At 41.9% G+C, this 17,780-nt stretch overlaps 2 protein-coding genes across 12 annotated transcripts in view; both read right to left on the bottom strand.

The window, feature by feature from the left end:
* The window catches only part of TOR1AIP1 (torsin 1A interacting protein 1), a 37,823-nt gene extending 24,955 nt beyond the window's left edge, over positions 1–12,868 (bottom strand). For 7 of the 11 annotated variants that reach the window (XM_028850985.2, XM_078001029.1, XM_028850977.2 and 4 more), the window contains exons 1-3: positions 12,173–12,868; positions 10,066–10,143; positions 6,415–6,474 (exon numbers count right to left, since the gene is read on the bottom strand). In XM_028850985.2, coding sequence (XP_028706818.2) covers positions 6,415–6,474; positions 10,066–10,143; positions 12,173–12,650 — 616 coding nt within the window. In that variant the 5' untranslated portion in view covers positions 12,651–12,868. Of the gene's footprint in view, positions 1–5,154; positions 5,200–6,414; positions 6,475–10,065; positions 10,144–12,172 lie in introns of all 11 variants that reach the window. The other 4 variants (XM_028850972.2, XM_028850967.2, XM_028850981.2 and 1 more) reach the window with 1 other exon arrangement.
* On the bottom strand, positions 12,639–12,868 carry LOC144340607 (uncharacterized). The gene has a single exon (XM_078001034.1). The coding sequence runs from the start codon at positions 12,835–12,837 to the stop codon at positions 12,760–12,762; it is 78 nt and encodes a 25-aa protein (XP_077857160.1). The 5' UTR covers positions 12,838–12,868; the 3' UTR covers positions 12,639–12,759.
* Positions 12,869–17,780: the final 4,912 nt, after the last annotated feature.

Here is a 17,780-nt window from a genome sequence, read left to right as displayed (position 1 = left end):
TAATTTCATTTCCCTCTTTTGTTATTCAGCTACCTTTATTTTAAACTTGGCTGCTACATGTAGAAAGTTAAAGCATTAGATTTTTTTGTTTTTGTTTTTGTTTTTTGAGACAGAGTCTCACTCTGTCACCCAGGCTGGAGTGCAGTGGTGCGGTGTCGGCTCACTGCAACCTCCGCCTCCAGGGTTCAAGTGATTTTCCTACCTCAGTCTCCTGAGTAGCTGGGACTATAGGTGTGTGCCACCATGCCCGGCTAATTTTTGTATTTTTAGTAGAGACGGGGTTTCGCCATGTTGGCCGGGCTGGTCTTGAACTCCTGACCTCAGGTGATCCACCTGCCTCAGCCTCCCAAAGTGCTGGGATTACAGGCATGAGCCACTGCACCCAGCCTCTTTTTTCTTTTGAGACAAGGTCTCTTTTTGTTGCCTAGGCTGGAGTGCAGTGGCACAATCTCAGCTCACTGCAACCTCTGCGTCCTGGCTTCAAGTGATCCTCCAGACTCAGCCTCCCAAGTAACTGGGACTATAGGCACATGCCACCACACCCAGCTAACAGTTGCATTTTTTTCTGTAGAGATGAGGTTTCGCCATGTTGCCCAGGCTAAATTTCTGGGTTCAAGTGATCCACCTGCCTGGGCCTCCCAAAGAGCTGGCATTACAAGCATGAGCCACCATGCCTGGCCTTAAAAAAAATACTTTTTTAAAAAAGGTATTACTCTTCCCAATGTTCATATAGAAGCTTTGAGAATTAAAATCATATTTTGAGCAAAAAATCCTTAATATTAAAACATTATTGAGAAACTCATAAAGGCTGTGGCTGTAACAAATATATAGACAAATGGTAATAACTAAACCATGCTGTTTAAGAAGGTGTTATATTTTCCAATAACCTCAACCAATTAGGAAAAGCTACTTTCAGAAGTCCCAGGTCTTTATGTTTGTTTTAAGATAGACCACTTAATAGTCATCCCCTCTAGTGAAAACCAAGCACTAATTGTGCCACTTTCTATTTACTTTCTGTTACTTGGCCACAGTTTTTAAGGAATTCAAACCTTAGGTATAACCCAGCTTTTTACAACTTACAAAATTCCCTAGTTATTTTGAAAGCCCAGGTGCCAAAGCATCTACATTTCTCCTGTAGATTTCGCTATTCCTAGAGATTTGTGAGAGGTACTTGGTGTGAGGAGCAAAGGCCACTCAAGAAAATATAAACTTGGCTTACTTTGTGTTTTGTCTGGGGACAGACGTGAAAATATAAATAAGACCACTGTGCTTTCTCAAAGGAATACTGGATAGAACACAGGAGTCATTGTTTCCTTTCTTCATTTTTTTTTTTTGAGATGGAGTCTCGCTCTTGTCGCCCAGGGCGTGTGATGGCACTATCTCGGCTCACTACAACCTTCAACTCCCGGGTTCAAGCGATTCTCCTGCCTTAGCCTCCCGAGTAGCTGGGATTATAGGTGCCCACCACCACAACTGGCTAATTTTTGTAATTTTAGTAGAGATGGGGTTTCACCATGTTGGCCAGGCTCATGTCGAACTCCTGACCTCAGATTCTGTCCACCTCAGCCTCCCAAAGTGCTGGGATTACAGATGTGAGCCACCACGCCTGACTTGTTTCCTTTCTTCTTGTGCTCTAGGTACAACCTAGTATGGAGTGTTGTAATAAATACATGTTCAGGCAAGTATGTAACTTCTGAATTTACTCTGACAACAAACGACCATTTGGGTGATTTGTCGTCTTTATTCTTGCCATCACTATAAATCAGGGGTCAGCAAACTTTTTTTTATAAAGGACTAAATAGTAGATATTTTAAGCTTTGTGAGTCACATAAGGTCTCTGTTACATGCTTTGTTTTTTTTCAGGAGTGTAAAAATTCCTTCTTAGTTAATCGGCTGAATAAAAAGATTGTAGGCCAATTTCACACAGAAGCTGTAGCTTGCTGACCCCAGGTACAGATAGTTTTAAGACTATCTGCTGGGCATGGTGGCTCACGCCTGTAATCCGAGTACTTTGGGAGGCCAAGGAAGGTGTATCATTTGAGGTCAGGCGTTCAGGACCAACCTGGCAAGCATGGTGAAACACTGTCTCTGCTAAAAATACAAAAATTAGCCAGGCATGGTGTCATGTGTCTGTAATCCCAGCTACATGGGAGGCTGAAGTCAGAGCATTGCTTAAGCCTAGGAGGTGGAGGTTGCAGTGAGCTGAGATTGTACCACTACAGTCCAGCCTGGGTGACAGAGCGAGACTGTCTCAAAAAAAAAAAAAAAAAAAAGAAAAAAGACTATTCGATGCCAATCATGCTTTTGAGAATACAGTCAAGAGTGGGGCAGCGGCCGGGTGCGGTGGCTCAAGCCTGTAATCCCAGCACTTTGGGAGGCCGAGACGGGCGGATCATGAGGTCAGGAGATCGAGACCATCCTGGCTAACATGGTGAAACCCCATCTCTACTAAAAATACAAGAAAATTAGCCGGGCGAGGTGGCGGCGCCTGTAGTCCCAGCTACTCGGGAGGCTGAGGCAGGAGAATGGCGTGAACCCGGGGGAGCGGAGCTTGCAGTGAGCCGAGATCGCGCCACTGCACTCCAGCCTGGGCAACAGAGCGAGACTCCGTCTCAAAAAAAAAAAAAAAAAAAAAAAAGAGTGGGGCAGCAGGAGGAGAGAGCAAAGAATAGTCTGGTGTTATCACTAGTATTCAAACTCCACGAATCGCCATTTCATATACTCCAAGGTGTACTAACGTTACTATAAAGGAATTGAAGAATGTCATTCTTTGTTTTATTTATTTATTTATTTTGAGACTGAATCTCGCTCTATCGCCCAGGCTGGAGTGCAATGGCACAATTTCGGCTCACTGCAACCTCCACCTCCCCGGTTCAGGCAGTTCTCCCTGCCTCAGCCTCCCAAGCAGTTGGGATTACAGATGCCCACCACCATGCCTGATTAATTTTTTGTATTTTTAGCAGAGACAGGGTTTCACTCTGTTGGCCAGGATGGTCTCAAACTCCTGACCTCAGGTGACCCACTTGCCTCAGCCTCCCAAAGTGCTGGGATTATAGGCATGGGCCACCGTGCCCAGCCTCATTCTTTGTATTAAACCCACAGAAAATGACTTTAAAATGAAAATCTCTTTTTTAAATTTACAATCACAGAAAAAAATGAATTTAAATAATATGACAATTTCAGACAATAAAAAACAAAGTTTTTATTACAAGGTGCTCATAAAAATGATTTTTAAGTCCAGCAAAGAGTGTTAGGTTATTTCAGCTCCAAGTTATCTTTTTTAAAAAGTTTTTTTTTTTTTTTTTTGAGACAGAGTTTTATTACTCTTTTTGCCCAGGCTGGAGTGCAGTGGCGCAATCTTGGCTCACTGCAACCTCTACCTCCTGTGTGTAAGTGATTCTCCTGCCTTAGCCTCCCAAGTAGCCGGGGTTACAGGTGTGCAGCACCTGTGTGAGCTACCGCACTTAGCCTAAAAAGTTTTTTTAAGTATCTAAAGAAGTGGCCTCAACTTAAGCGAAAGATGAATTAGAAGAATGTGCAATGATTTATAAAGAAAAATGAAGCGTTTCCCTTTTGGCTCATCTTCAAATTTAGAAAAAAATTAAAATGTAAAAAAAACTAAGTCCAATGACATTCAGTGTAGATTCATTTAAAACCAGAAATTGTAGTATGTCATGTCCTACAGCCAGAGAGACACTGAAATGAATTAAAACCAGTTCAACAAACATATTATAGCAAAGGGCACTGAACTTACTATGAACAAAGTATCAAATTCACTTTCTAAATCAAGAAAGGGCTGCCGTGCAGTGGCTCATGCCTGTAATCTCAAAACTTTGGGAGGCCAAGGCAGGTGGATCGCTTGAGGTCAGGAGTTCGAGATCAGCCTGACCAACGTGGTGAAAGCCCACCTCTACTAAATATACAAAAATTAGCTGGGTGTCATGGTGGTCATCTGTAATCCCAGACGCTTGAGAGGCTGAGGCAGGAGAATCACTTGAACCCAGGAAGTGGAGCTTGCAGTGGGCCAAGATCACGTCATTGCACACCAGCCTGGGTGATAGAGCAAGACCCTGTCTCGAAAAAATAAAAATAAATAAATAAAAATAAAAAATAAAAATAAAAATCAAGGGAAAGACTGGGTGTGGTGGCTCACGCCTATAATCCCAGCACTTTGGGAAGCCAAGTGGGGGTAGATCACAAGGTCAGAGAGTTTGAAACCAGCCTCGCCAACATGGTGAAACCCTGGAGTTTGAAACCAGCCTGGCCAACATGGTGAAACCCTGGAGTTTGAAACCAGCCTGGCCAACATGGTGAAACCCTGTCTCTACTAAAAATACAAAACAAGTAGCCAGGCGTGGTGGTGGGCACCTGTAATCCCAGCTACTTGGGAGGCTGAGGCAGGAGAATTGCTTGAACCTGGGAGTTGGAAGTTGCAGTGAGCCAAGATCGCACCATTGCACTACAGCTTGGGTGACAGAGCAAGACTCTGTCTCAGAAAAACAAAAACGAAAACAAAATAAATCAAGAGAAAAGACTTAATTGGTAAGTTGATACCTTTTTCCGAATAGTGTGAATTTAATGAAGACTAGCAAGGACTAAATTGATTTATTAAATGTTTTTATATGAATTTAAGCAATAATATAGGCATAACTACAGACAACAAAAACCAAGGCTATTTATGGGAGGTCCTAGTCATAGGGACTATGTCCCCACAAGCTGACGTAATAAATTAGTATTCTCAAGCCAATGACTAGATAAGTATACTCTTGTATTCTATTAATCTAGACCCTTAAAGAGGCCCTATAAGAATTAGAGATAGGGTTGGGTGCAGTGGTGCATGCCAATAATCCCAGCACTTTGGGAGGCTAAAGTGGGTGGATTGCTAGAGCCCAGGAATTCAAGACTAGCCTGGGCAACATGGTGAAACCCTGTCTCTATAAAAAATACAGGAATTAGCCAGGCATGGTGGCACATGACTGTAGTCCCAGCTACTCCGAAGGCTGAGGTGGGAGGCTCAGTTAAGCCTCCGGAGTAGCTGGGACTACAGTGGGAGGAGGAGGTTGCAGTGAGCCAAGATCATGCCACTGCACTCCAACCTGGGTGAGAGTGAGACCCTGCCTGGAAAAAAAAAAAAAAGAATAGAGATAAACGAACCTAATTCACTCATTTTAGTATTTTCATTTGTTTTGTAGGTCAAATCTGCAAGAGACATAGCAAGAGAATGATTAGGGCTGAAAAGGAAATGCATCATATGGTTCTTTACCACAGGTTCATCAACAAAGCCTTAGTAGATCTTTACCACTGGAATACTTAATAGGATAGTCAACGATCTATTGAAATAAATCAACATAATTCTTTGTTAAAGAGAATGGGAAGCTACAGAAACCTAATGTAAAGATAAATACATTTCCCTTTCAGTTCCCATGATAAAGCATCTTTAAGAGCCAAAAAAACAATGAAAATGAAGTAAAAGTAGACTGGAGTAACTTTACTAGTTTTCTTCATAGTCATGAAATCAATTTCAGGGCAATACTTTTAATCATTTTAGTCAAAAAGATAACTGAGGGAGGGATATTTTGTCGTCCTGTGCCACGGAGCTCCATCTTGAATTTTCTGTTAGCAGTATACTGGAAGAATAAAGTCCCTGACCATAGTTTAAAATCATCATAGTTAACAGAAAGAATCACAGGAATATATAAAAAACAATCTCTTCAAAAAAGGAAGCTCTTTATATATGAATATAGAAATATCTCTGGTATATATGTTAAGTAAAAATAAACAACAAGAAAGTGCAGAAAAGAAAGCCAGGTGCCGTGGCTCATGCCTGTAACCCCAGCGCTTTGGGAGGCTGAGGTGGGTGGATCACTTACCCAGGCGTTTGAGATCAGCCTGGGTAACATGGCAAAATCCCATCTCTACAAAAGATACAAAAATTAGCCAGGCGTGGTGGTGCATGCATAGTCCCACTACTTGGCGGGCTGAGGCAGGAGGACTGCTTGAGCCGGAGAGGTTGAGGTTGTAGTCAGCCCTGGTTGTGCCACTGCACTCCAGCCTGTATGACGGAGTTAGACCTTGTCTCAAAATAATAATAAAAAAAAAAGACAGAAATGAGAGTTTATAAAGCCGAAATTTATGTTACAAAAAGGACAAGATAATTTTATCCATGAATTTCTGTGAATCTCCAAAAAATATAAACTGACAACATTGGTTGCTTTTGATGAAGAGACTGGCTGGCTGAAGAACAGAGGGGCAGGGAGCCTTTTTCATGTATATTGATAGTAACTTTTGAGTTCTGAATCATATGAATACGTGTACAACCATATTTAAAAACAGAATTGTATTTATAGAAAAGGTAAGCCAACAGACAATAGAATTGTATTTACAGAAAAGGTAAGCCAACAGACAATCTCTTACCAGATCGTGGGTATCTTAGAGGGGGTCGACATAAGCTGATTGCAAGATCTTCACTCACCGCTAATACAGGAAGAGAAAACATTTAAAAATATATAAAATGTGAAACACACTAGCTTTATTATATGATAATCTCTTATCTATTCAACAAAGGTTTACAGAGCTTTTATTTATGTTAGAGGAGCAGAGACAAGTTTTCTAAGTGACAACTATTGTGAACTAGTGATGACAATGAACTAGAGACAAGTTTCCTGCCATATAAAATTTACAGTCTTGACGGAGAAATTTGCAATTTTTCTCAGCAAACCGTAGCTGTAGAAAGGAAAGAAATACTAAATAAAAATATTCTAAATTGCTCAGTTAAGAATCAAAATCTGTATTATGGCACCAACTCAATTACCTATTCCATTTGTGATGGACCCTCATTGTGGATTATTTATGGAATATTTTAATTTTAGGCTTAACATCTTGAGACTTAATATACTCATTCTAACTATTTAACCTTGTATTGAAGAAATGCAAGTTAATTTTAAATAAAAACGTTAATGTGGGCCAGGGTTCATTTCAGACCCTCTCTAGTTCCATAGCATTGGGTTAGTGGAAAAGCCGATCCTATTAAAATGTTAATTTTAGTCTAGAAAACCACCTATAAAGGTATATTTTCTCCAAGTACCTCAATAACATATTCTAAAACCAAAGATTTACCAAAATTTGGATTATATTATGTTTTGTTTCATTCATCTGCATAAAAAAGCTTTATGTCTTAGCGCTGAGTTGCAAAAACCACATTCTGGAACTCTGACGTTCCCCTTAAATATTCCAGCTCTAAGATTCTATGAAATATCTATCTCAGTATTTCACATATCAAGTATTTAGAACTTATATCAATATCTTTAAAAATAAATCTTTCCAGCCTAGGCAACATACTGAGACCCTGTCTCCACATAAAATAAAAAAACTAACCAGACATAGTGGTGTGTGCCTGTAATTCCAGCTATTTGGGAGGTGAAGGCAGGAGGATGATAGTTTGAGTCCAGGAGTTTGTGGCTGCAGTATAACTGCACTGCACTCCAGCCTGGGTGACAGTGAGACCTTGTCTCTTTAAAACAAAAACGAAAATGAAAACCCTGCACACATGATAATAAAGGCAAATTTTAGTTCCTGTTACTCCACATATTACAACTACCTTTCTCTTTTTCTTCTCTGTACTTCCAGCCTTTTCAGGTTGAACTAAAAACTAAACCTCAAAATCTGTTTGTGGTTTGTTTGCTTTTACTAAGCTACATTTAATCAAACTTACTCTACAGACATTAATCACTACTTCAGTTCCCATCTTTTCATTTAAGAAGCATTTCCTGTATATGCTACTATATACATAACCCACGTAAAGTACATGAATAGGGTACCAGACAGAGGTATGAGAGAATAAAATATTAAGTACCCTTCTTTGATAGGAGGCTCCCTCACTTGTCTGCTTTTGTTCACCACTGCACCCTCAAATCAAAGCATGGAGACTGGCACAAAGTAGGTGCTCAATAAGTATCTGGAGAATGAATGCTCTAACTACAGTAGCTAGAGAAGCAAATGTTCATGATAAAATAGTAAGCATTTAAGAACAACTATTTATGATTATTCAGCTAGAAACCACACTAGTAGAACAAAAATATCCGGTTAACTTTTGGAAAAATAAATAAAATTTGTCCTAATATATTTTTGGATTACAAAAATAGTGTCATAATTTCCAGAAAGGAATGAATCTGGCCATAGGAGAATAACTGTTATGTAGGTATATATGACCTGAATTGATTAAACAACCTAACAGCTATTTTAAGTGAAAACAACTCAATTATGGAATTTCAAACAATGAGAAGATTTCAAACTATATTCCTGTTCTGAATTAATCAACATTTTTCAAGTTTTTCAATAACAAGATGACCAAATGATGTATTTTTACTATGTTTTTTTATAAGGTGGTCCTTTGGTTTAGGTCTTTATTCTTTTTTTTTTTTTTAGACGGACTCAGGCTCCACCACCCAGGCTGGAGTGCAGTGGCACGATCTTGGTTCACTGCAACCTCCGCCTCCCAGGTTCAAGCGATTCTCTTGCCTCAGCCTCCTGGGTAGCTGTGGTTACAGGCGCCCACCACCACACCTGGCTAGTTTTTGTATTTTTAGTAGAGACGGGGTTTTCACCATATTGGCCAGGCTGGTCTCGAACTCCTGACCTCATGATCCGCCCACCTTGGCCTCCCAAAGTGCTGGGCTTATAGGTGTGAGCCACTGCACCCGGCCTAGGTCTTTATTCTTAAGGGCATCTTTGCATAATTTTCTCTCAGACCACACCGGTAGCCTTACATACAATTATAGCACTGTTTTGAATATCAAAGTTAAACTGAATGCCTATCATTCTATGAGGAAGAAGGGCTTATCTTTACCTTAAACTTATACTTAAAGCAGTCCTCCATCAAAGAGTGACTCCATCTAAATAATTTCTCTTAGACTTTATAAGCATTTAATAATTCCCTAAACTCTCCTTTCATTAAGAGGCATGGGATGGGAATATGCTAAGTATTAGATGTAGTATAAAAGCACCTTTTAGAGGAAGAAAACCCTGAGTATCTCAAACCTCTCAAAGACAGACATATTCTTATTTCTAGTAATAGTGAATGCACAGTATGCTATTGATACAGTCCAAGTAATCTACATACAGATTCCATTTAATCTGTCACTTACATTGGTAAACATTTTCAATTTCCATTTATAGCATAAGCTTCTTGAGAAGAAGGATGCACTTAAGCAAAATGTATGTTTATTGTGGCACTTTTCACAATAGCAAAAACTTGGAACCAACCCAAATGCCCATCAATGATAGACTGGATTAAGAAAATGTGGCACATACACTATGGAATACTATGCAGCCATAAAAAAGGATGAATTCATGTCCTTTGTAGGGCCATGGATGAAGCTGGAAACCATCATTCTTAGCAAACTATCGCAAACTATCGCAAGGACAGAAAACGAAACACCGCATGTTCTCACTCATAGGTGGGAATTGAACAATGAGAACCCTTGGACACAGGATGGGGAACATCACACACGGGCGCCTGTCATGGGGTGGGGGCACGGGGGAGGGTAGCATTAGGAGATATACCTAATGTAAATGATGAGTTAACGGGTGCAGCACACCAACATGGCAGCTGTATACATATGTAACAAATCTGCACATTGTGCACATGTACCCTAGAACTTAAAGTATAATAATAAAAACTTAATCCATTTTAAACAGAGGACAGTATGACATATTCATTCAGTTGACATTTAACAAACTTTACTGAGTAGCTAGTTATGACATGAGAGAATGATAGTGAGGCACTTGGAAGATGAAAGGGCTCTGGAGAAGACAAATCTGGGTCTGAATTTTGGCTCAGTCACATACGTGACCTTACAGAACTGTCTTAGCTTCTCTGTGCTTCAGTTTTCTCTTCTTTGAAATTGGTATATTATGTATGTTACAAGGTTATATGGGTGGCTGGTACTCTTGAGTACTCACATGTCTGCCCTTGTCTTTTCTTTACACATATTTACATTGCTTACTTCAATGAACATTTAAAAAGTTGGTAGGTAAGGAGATAAACAAAAAGTCAACTCTTCTTACCTGGAGCCTCTTGTATGCTCCTGACAGTTTTCTTTGAAATCGTTTGGCTTAAATCAGTTTCGGAAGATGGTTCATCCTCTAAAAAACAGACGTAACTAGAGTTAAAATTCAGAATATATGACCTGGGAGATAATGGCACAGATTATGCATTTTTGTAATAATACATATGCAAAAATGCAAGAAATTCATTTCTTTAGAAACAGGTGGTTAGGTTTACCAAAATTTAGGAATTAAACTAGTCAGAACTCCTCTTGGGACAGAATACAACTAATTCGTTAGAATATAGTAATATTTGCCACTGTTGTTTTACAAAAATATATCATTTCAGAAAATCAAAAAGATGGGGTAGAGAATCACAAACAATGTGGAAGAATGCAGAAGAGTGAAAATGTTTAGATCTTTAAAGATTTAATAAAATAGGGGTAAATTCTTTACTTGTTAAAAAAATGTTAGCCTATATAACTGCACTAGGCTCTGTGGGACTCAATACAATGTAACATATTTATTGCCTACCTTGTGCAAAGCATTCTTCCAGGTACTGAAAGATACTGAATTAAACCAAGTACTTAAATTACTATCAAATATATATGATAGGCTCCTTGTCTGCAAAAACTTTGTAATTTTTTTTTTTTTTTTTTTTGAGACGGAGTCTCGCTGTGTCGCCCAGGCTGGAGTGCAGTGGCCGGATCTCAGCTCACTGCAAGCTCCGCCTCCCGGGTTTTTACGCCATTCTCCTGCCTCAGCCTCCCGAGTAGCCGGGACTACAGGCGCCCGCCACCTCGCCCGGCTAGTTTTTTGTATTTTTTAGTAGAGACGGGGTTTCACCGTGTTAGCCAGGATGGTCTCGAACTCCTGACCTCGTGATCCGCCCGTCTCGGCCTCCCAAAGTGCTGGGATTACAGGCTTGAGCCACCGCGCCCGGCCAAAACTTTGTAATCTTAAAAGAGATAAAACACACATATATATGGGCTAAACTGTCTTGAGTTGCTACACCCAAAAGTAACTGACACAACTTTAACATAAAGTTGCCAAAATCAAGTCTTCAAATCTGTCAGTACCTTCACGAGTCAGCAGGTAAACTTGCAGCCTATCATCGTGCTGTAAGCTGAAAACCCACTCCTCCGCATATCAATAGTCTACCACAAACTATGTCTTCCCATTGTGACTCAGGTCCGCTGATTTTTACCTCACAGGTGCCTTACGTGGGACTAACATGAAACTTCATCTGTGACTCAGTGTTGGGTCCCAAAATGGGGGGGCAGGGTGGGAGAGGATAGGTTAAGGAAACTGATTCACCTATGACTTACCTAACACTATACATTCACTCTGTCAGCATCCCTTTTGTCCATTTAGACGAAAACTAATTAATAGTATTGTTTTTCAGGTTGCTTTGTCAGCCTGATTTGCCAGACTACTTGAGGTTACAGTGACGGCCACCAAAGTGGCAGATTTTTGGCAGGGACCACCACACTGGAGAAAGAGCAATCAGCTCAAGTTTATCAGACACTGGGGAACATGAGTTCAGGAAAAATGAGTTACCCCATTTCGGTGTAAGTATTGGGTGAGGTCTCAAATCAATTAACTAAACTCAGCAATCCCTCGAAATGCCCACTCACAAAATTTCTCCTTTCTCTCTCTCCACCTGGGTGGGGAGGGAAAACGACTGAAAGGTTTGATCCTCAGCTGGAGACTCTGGCCTGCCAGCGTTAAAAAAGGAAATGGAAGTGGTTTCCGTAGAAACATCCGCAGGGTAGACGAAACCAAAATGAAACCGAACCTGGAGTAATTCGCTGTCCCCTCGTGAAGGCCTGCAGAAAAAGGCAGCCCTGACTCCCCTAAATTGATGCCCGATGTTGGTCAGAGCGCCCCAGCCCTGCCCGGGTCGCTCCATACGACCATCTTTCCACTCCTTAGGTCGGCGCTTCCTTCCCCGCTGCGGGTCAGGATGGCCCTTGCACGGCGACACACGTCCAGAAGGGACTGAGGAGTACCCAGTACCCAATCCCAGTACTTAGTACCCAGGCGGGGATGAGCTCCACGGAGGCGCGCGCCCGCCCCCGCGCGTTCCCTGGCTCGCGGCTGGGACTGTTACCTCCGCGGTCCTCACCTTCAGAGGAATGACAGTCCCGCAGCCCTCTCCTGGTCGTAACGGGAGACGGCTGTAGCGGAGGCTGCTGTGAGTACTGCTGCTGAAGGCGGGTAGCCCTTCGCGTCTGCATCTCTTCGGCTTCCTGGAGTCGCGGCAGCCTCCGCCGCTGCCTAGAACGAAGGTAGTACGCGCTTTCTCTCACTTCCTCTTTCGCAGAATCGGGCCGGAACTCTTCTAGCCGGCTTCGTTTTCCCACCGGGGACCTTTCTTTGGCCACCAGGGGCTCGAAGTCTCCGTACACTTCTGGCGGCTCCTCCGAGAACCTCACTTCCCGCCGGCCCTGGCGCGACAGAGGAGTTCCGTACGCAGGCGCGTCGCTGCTGCCGCCATTTTGAGGGGCGAGCCGGCCCCTTCCTTCTCGGATGGGGGCCCTGGGAGTGACGTACACACCCCATCCTTCCCGCACCGCCTCCGCCCGCGGTCCCTCGCCCGCCATAGTTGTTGACGTAGCTTTAGTTGATCGCGAGGATGGCTTTCTGGATCCTAGGTTCTCCTGCCGGTGGCGGCGATGGCTTCTCGGGTGTGTTAGGCGGTGGTCGCTGTGGTCAGGGAGGCAGTTGCGAGTCGCCGGGGCCGCCGCCTGCGTCGTCGCTGCTGTGTAGCAAACCTGCCTCTGGGCCCATGGTGTGTCTTGAGGGCTGTGGAAGAGGCAGTGCCTGAGCTGGGTCAGCTGCTGTGGGTCGCTCCCGCCTCCTGGCTGGAGACACCAAAGAGGAGGAGAAGGGGGAGGAGGACGTCTCTGCCTTCGGCCTTCAGTAAAGGAGGGGTGGGGGCGACGGAAGGGTGGCAGGGCAAATTGCCTGTCCCAAGTCGAGCCGCTCGTGGCAAGTTTTGACTGCATATAGGAGACGCCCGTCCTATCTCCCACTACCAAGTCTGCGGGAAAAGGAGTGAGACGAGGGTGAAGAAGACCAGGTTTCGCTTCTCGGCCCCAGGCTGTTGCGCAGTTTCCCTGGAATCGTTTTGATCGACTGCTACGTTGAGCATGTCCTTCCCAGTGTCCTTAGCAGGAGCGATGGCCAGAGAGATAACTTTTGCACATGTCATGTTTTCGTGGCAAAAATTTTAGTTTCAAGTTCCTTATGAAGGCGGTTACCTAGTTTTAAATTTTGTCACCTGTTGAGGTTGTACAAAATCCTGTCTACAGTCATACTCTTTGAATGTATTTTCTTTTCCGAAATGTACCCATAGGAAACATGACCTTATTCCTGGTCTTTAATATTTCTTGGTTTTATACCAAGCAGCACTGTTCGGAAGACCATGTTAGTGCTACATTGTGCACAGTGAGGAACACGTTTTTTTATTAAAGACAGTACTGTAATTTTAAGTTGTGATCCATTATTTTTACTTTTATTCTGGATATGACGTGATACTCTACATTTGATTTAAAATGCTTTCTGGACTTTCTGGAATAAGCATGGTAAAAGCTATTTGTTTCACCTCCATATACCATGTTTATAGATGTGGCTAATCTGCAAATACCTAACCAAATTTAGACACACTCAGAGAAGGTCGATTAAGTTCGTGTAAAGTCTGAATAATTATTGAAAAAAAGCTCAAATCACCTTCAAATATACAACTTCTTGTGGGACTTGCTATGATTGGAGTGAACAGATTTTAAAAATTGTAATTTGGATACCAGTTACAATGAGTGATTCTGAAAAGTTTGAAGGTGTTTGTTTATTCTTCCAAGTAATCACCTTAAAATGCTTCTGAGCAACTCATTTGTTGCTCAGACTTGGCACAAATTTCAACTACTTAGGTCGTAATGTGTACTACGTTTTTAGTTTTTATTTTATTTTATTTTGAGACGGAGTTTGCTCTGTCACCCAGGCTGGAGTGCAGTGGCACGATCTTGGCTCACTGCAAGCTCCGCCTCCAGGGTTCACGCCTTTCTCCTGCCTCAGCCTCCCCAGCAGCTGGGACTACAGGTGCCAGCCGCCACGTCCGGCTAGTTTTTTGTATTTTTAGTAGTGACGGGGTTTCACCGTGTTAGCCAGGATGGTCTGGATCTCTTGACCTCGTGATTCGCCCGCCTCGGCCTCCCAAAGTGCTGGGATTACAGGCATAAGCCACTGCGCCTGGCAGTGTACTATGTTTTTACTAATATTGTCCATAAATGTGGCCACAGGCACGAGGAATTAGAGTTTTAGAGTGAGATAGGGTTTGGCCTGGTAGGAGCTTAGTTTACTGTAGCTTTATATACAATATAGCTTTTCAAAACTGCAGGAAAGTAACAAAAGAGACTTCTTTATCCCTGTCTCTTTCTTTTTCTTCTTTCTTCTTGTCTTTTAAGGAAAAATGAAAAGGGTACTCTCCCTTGTCAGCCTGGATTAGATGGTATATTTCGGAAATTTGCTAGATTTTTCCAACAAAATACTGATAAGTATTGATATGGTAATACATGGCTTTTATTTATGTTTTAAGTAGGGCTTTCCCTTTAAGGTGGCTATTACATGACTCATTAGTAACACAATAGTGTAAGTTCCTTGATAGATTTAATTATTAAATATAAATTTTACGGTAATATATTGAGTTCATGTTATGAACATTAAAGTCTCCTTGAAACATTTTACCAAGACAGATGACTATATAGAAACTGGGATACTAGCTTATAAAACTTGGATACAGGCTTGTAAAACTTAGGGTTGAGGGACAAGTTAAAAAAGAGAAGAGATTATACATACTGAACAATCAGAGAAGATGAGAGGTTCTACATATTATTGAATAATCAGAATGTGCATATTTTGTAATTAAAACTGCTTGTAAAGGCTTAGGAATGGCCTTTCAACTAAATTAATGAGACACTGTAAAATTAGAGGCATAGTAACTTTAATGGTAATATACATACATACATATATATATATGCATAGGATTTTCCCTCTCTTGTGTAGGTTGTAAGCATACAGAAACCTACCTCTACTGTGACTGCCTCCTTCACCTAGAAACCTTGCAGATACCACACTGACTAACTCTGAGGCAAAACTAAACTGTTATAAAACTAGATACTCTGCTGTAGCTATTATCCAGACTATAAGAGTTGCTCAAAAGAGGTGACATTACAGTGACAGTAGACTCATAGCCAATATTATAAGGGATGCGCTGGGCCACTAAAAAAGGAGGCCTCAGCTCTGGATGTTAAAGTTACTTTGGGAATTTGAGAAATCTGGAGGAATTCAGCGACTCATAAAAGAAGACCAGTAAGAAAAGAAATGATTAGGCCGGGCGCGGTGGCTCAAGCCTGTAATCCCAGCGCTTTGGGAGGCCGAGACGGGCAGATCACGAGGTCAAGAGATCAAGACCATCCTGGCTAACACGGTGAAACCCCCGTCTCTGCTACAAAAATATGAAAAAACTAGCCGGGCGAGGTGGCGGGCACCTGTAGTCCCAGCTACTCAGGAGGCTGAGGCAGGAGAATGGCGTAAACCCGGGAGGCGGAGCTTGCAGTGAGCCGAGATCCGGCCACTGCACTCTAGCCTGGGGGACAGAGCGAGACTCCGTCTCAAAAAAATAAAAAAGAAAGAAAGAAAGAAAAGAAATGGTTAAAACAAAGAATACACTAAATAATTCATTTACTTACCAAACATGTATTTTATGCCAGCAATGAGGAAGATTGCTTTACCTTTAGGGAATTTGCCATTTATTGGGAAAGAGAAACACGAAAAATTACAATTCAGATTAAATGACCGGCATTAATTCACACACTTAACTATTAGGGCTAGGTCTAGAAATCCTGTGCTCTTGAGACTGGGTTCCTAAATCAGTTACTTTGTTTCATTTTTAATTTATTTATTTAGAGACGGAGTCTGGCTCTTTCGCCTAGGCCGGAGTGCAGTGGCGCAATCTCAGCTCACTGCAGCTTCCCGCCACCCCGGGTTCAAGTGATCTCATGCCTCAGCCTCCCGAGTAGCTGGGATTACAGGTGTCTGCCACCGCGCCCAGCTAATTTTTGTTATTTTTAGTAGAGACAGTTTTGCCATGTTGTCAAGGCTGGTCTTGAACTCCTGACCTCAGGTGATCCACCCGCCTTGGCCTCCCAAAGTCCTGGGATTACAGGCATGAGCCACCACGCCTGGTCAAAATAAATTATTTTAAATGAAACATTTGAGAACAAATTTTGTACAGGAACTTTTGGTTAGGGTAAGCAGAAATTCATTTATTTAAAGAGAAATCATCTATCTGTTGTGACTTAGTAGTAGAAATGAAGTGGGCAACACTTAATTTTAATAAGGAAAATATGATTAAAATATTAAACAGGAGGAAGTTAATTAAAGATATAGTAGCTGGCTCCATTTATTCCCCAGTCTTACAAATGATAGAAAAAATATTTTAATGACTTAATACAAATGAAAATAGCTGGAAATGTTATACTGAAATTAAACACAATGAATGGATGGAATATAGTATTCTACTTTTTGTTGAATTAGGAATTGCAGTTAATTATTAAACACCATCCAAGAGTGTTACCATATCCTGTCACTTCTGCCAAAAGAGGATGGTTGAGAAGTGAAGGCACCAAAAAATCACATTAAATGAGGAATTATTAATTCAATAAATACCTGAGCTACTATGTAGTAGTCAGTCCCTGTTCTCTATGATGGGGATACAGCATGAACAAAATTGATTTAAAAAAAAAAGTTTCCTGCCTACTTGGAGATTATATTCTATGGGAGGAGTCGGGCAAAAATCAAAATAAGTAAAATAGTGTGTTGGTCAGGACTGTTATGGATAAAACTGAGGAAAGGGGAAGGGAGTTTTACATGAGTAGATTTCTTCTTGAAATTGGTTTAGATTTGTCTTGAATTGGTATAGGTCAAGAACAGGAATTTTAGACTTACTCGATTTTGCCCCCAACAAATTGTATGTTCTTGGGTAAATTGCTCGCCATCTCTTAATTTTCACATTTATAAAATTAATAGATCAAAACAATAGCTATTTTTTTGTCACTACTGTCATTTAGCAGACATACTACATATGTCATCTAATTTACTCATAACCATCTTATGAGGTAAGTAACGTTGTCCCCATTTGACACACGAGCAAACTGAGGTTTAGATTAGGCAATTCGTTTGAGTACATGCTCCTCTTAATGGCACAGAGGGTGTGTTCCAGGACTTGGTGCTTGCCATTATCATTTGGTACTGCTTCTCACTGTGTTGGTCCTATGAGTTTCTTCAGTCTATGAATGTCAGGTCATATGGGTCAGGGTGGTCGACGTCTTACAGAGATGCCTGTAATCCTGTCAGATAGCATGAGAACTCGGGGACCTCCGCGGTTTGGTCGCGCATTTACCGCGCCTGTCGCTGGGTCAGACGACCTGGCAGTAGAGGGTGAAGGATAGAGAAGGCAGAAGGCAGGGCGCGGAGACTACTAGTCCCAGCATTCCACAGGCGCCTTCCGGCGGAAAGTGTTTGTCATATGGGCGGGGACCCTGGACGACATTCGGGCCGCAGCGGCCGCTGGGTGCAGCCGAGCGGTGTGGAGCGGAAAGACCACTCGAAGGGCTCTCCTGATACTAACAGTTCTACGATTTGAAACCCCGCCAGAATTTGTAAGTAAACAAAAT

This window comes from Macaca mulatta, chromosome 1 (genome assembly GCF_049350105.2).
Source record: "Macaca mulatta isolate MMU2019108-1 chromosome 1, T2T-MMU8v2.0, whole genome shotgun sequence".
Taxonomy (NCBI): domain Eukaryota; kingdom Metazoa; phylum Chordata; class Mammalia; order Primates; family Cercopithecidae; genus Macaca; species Macaca mulatta.
This window is presented reverse-complemented; position numbering and strand designations above follow the sequence as displayed.

Coding starts and splice junctions, on each gene's coding strand:
- LOC144340607 (XM_078001034.1), bottom strand. CDS start 12,837: ATGGGCCCAGAGGCAGGTTTGCTACACAGCAGCGACGACGCAGGCGGC.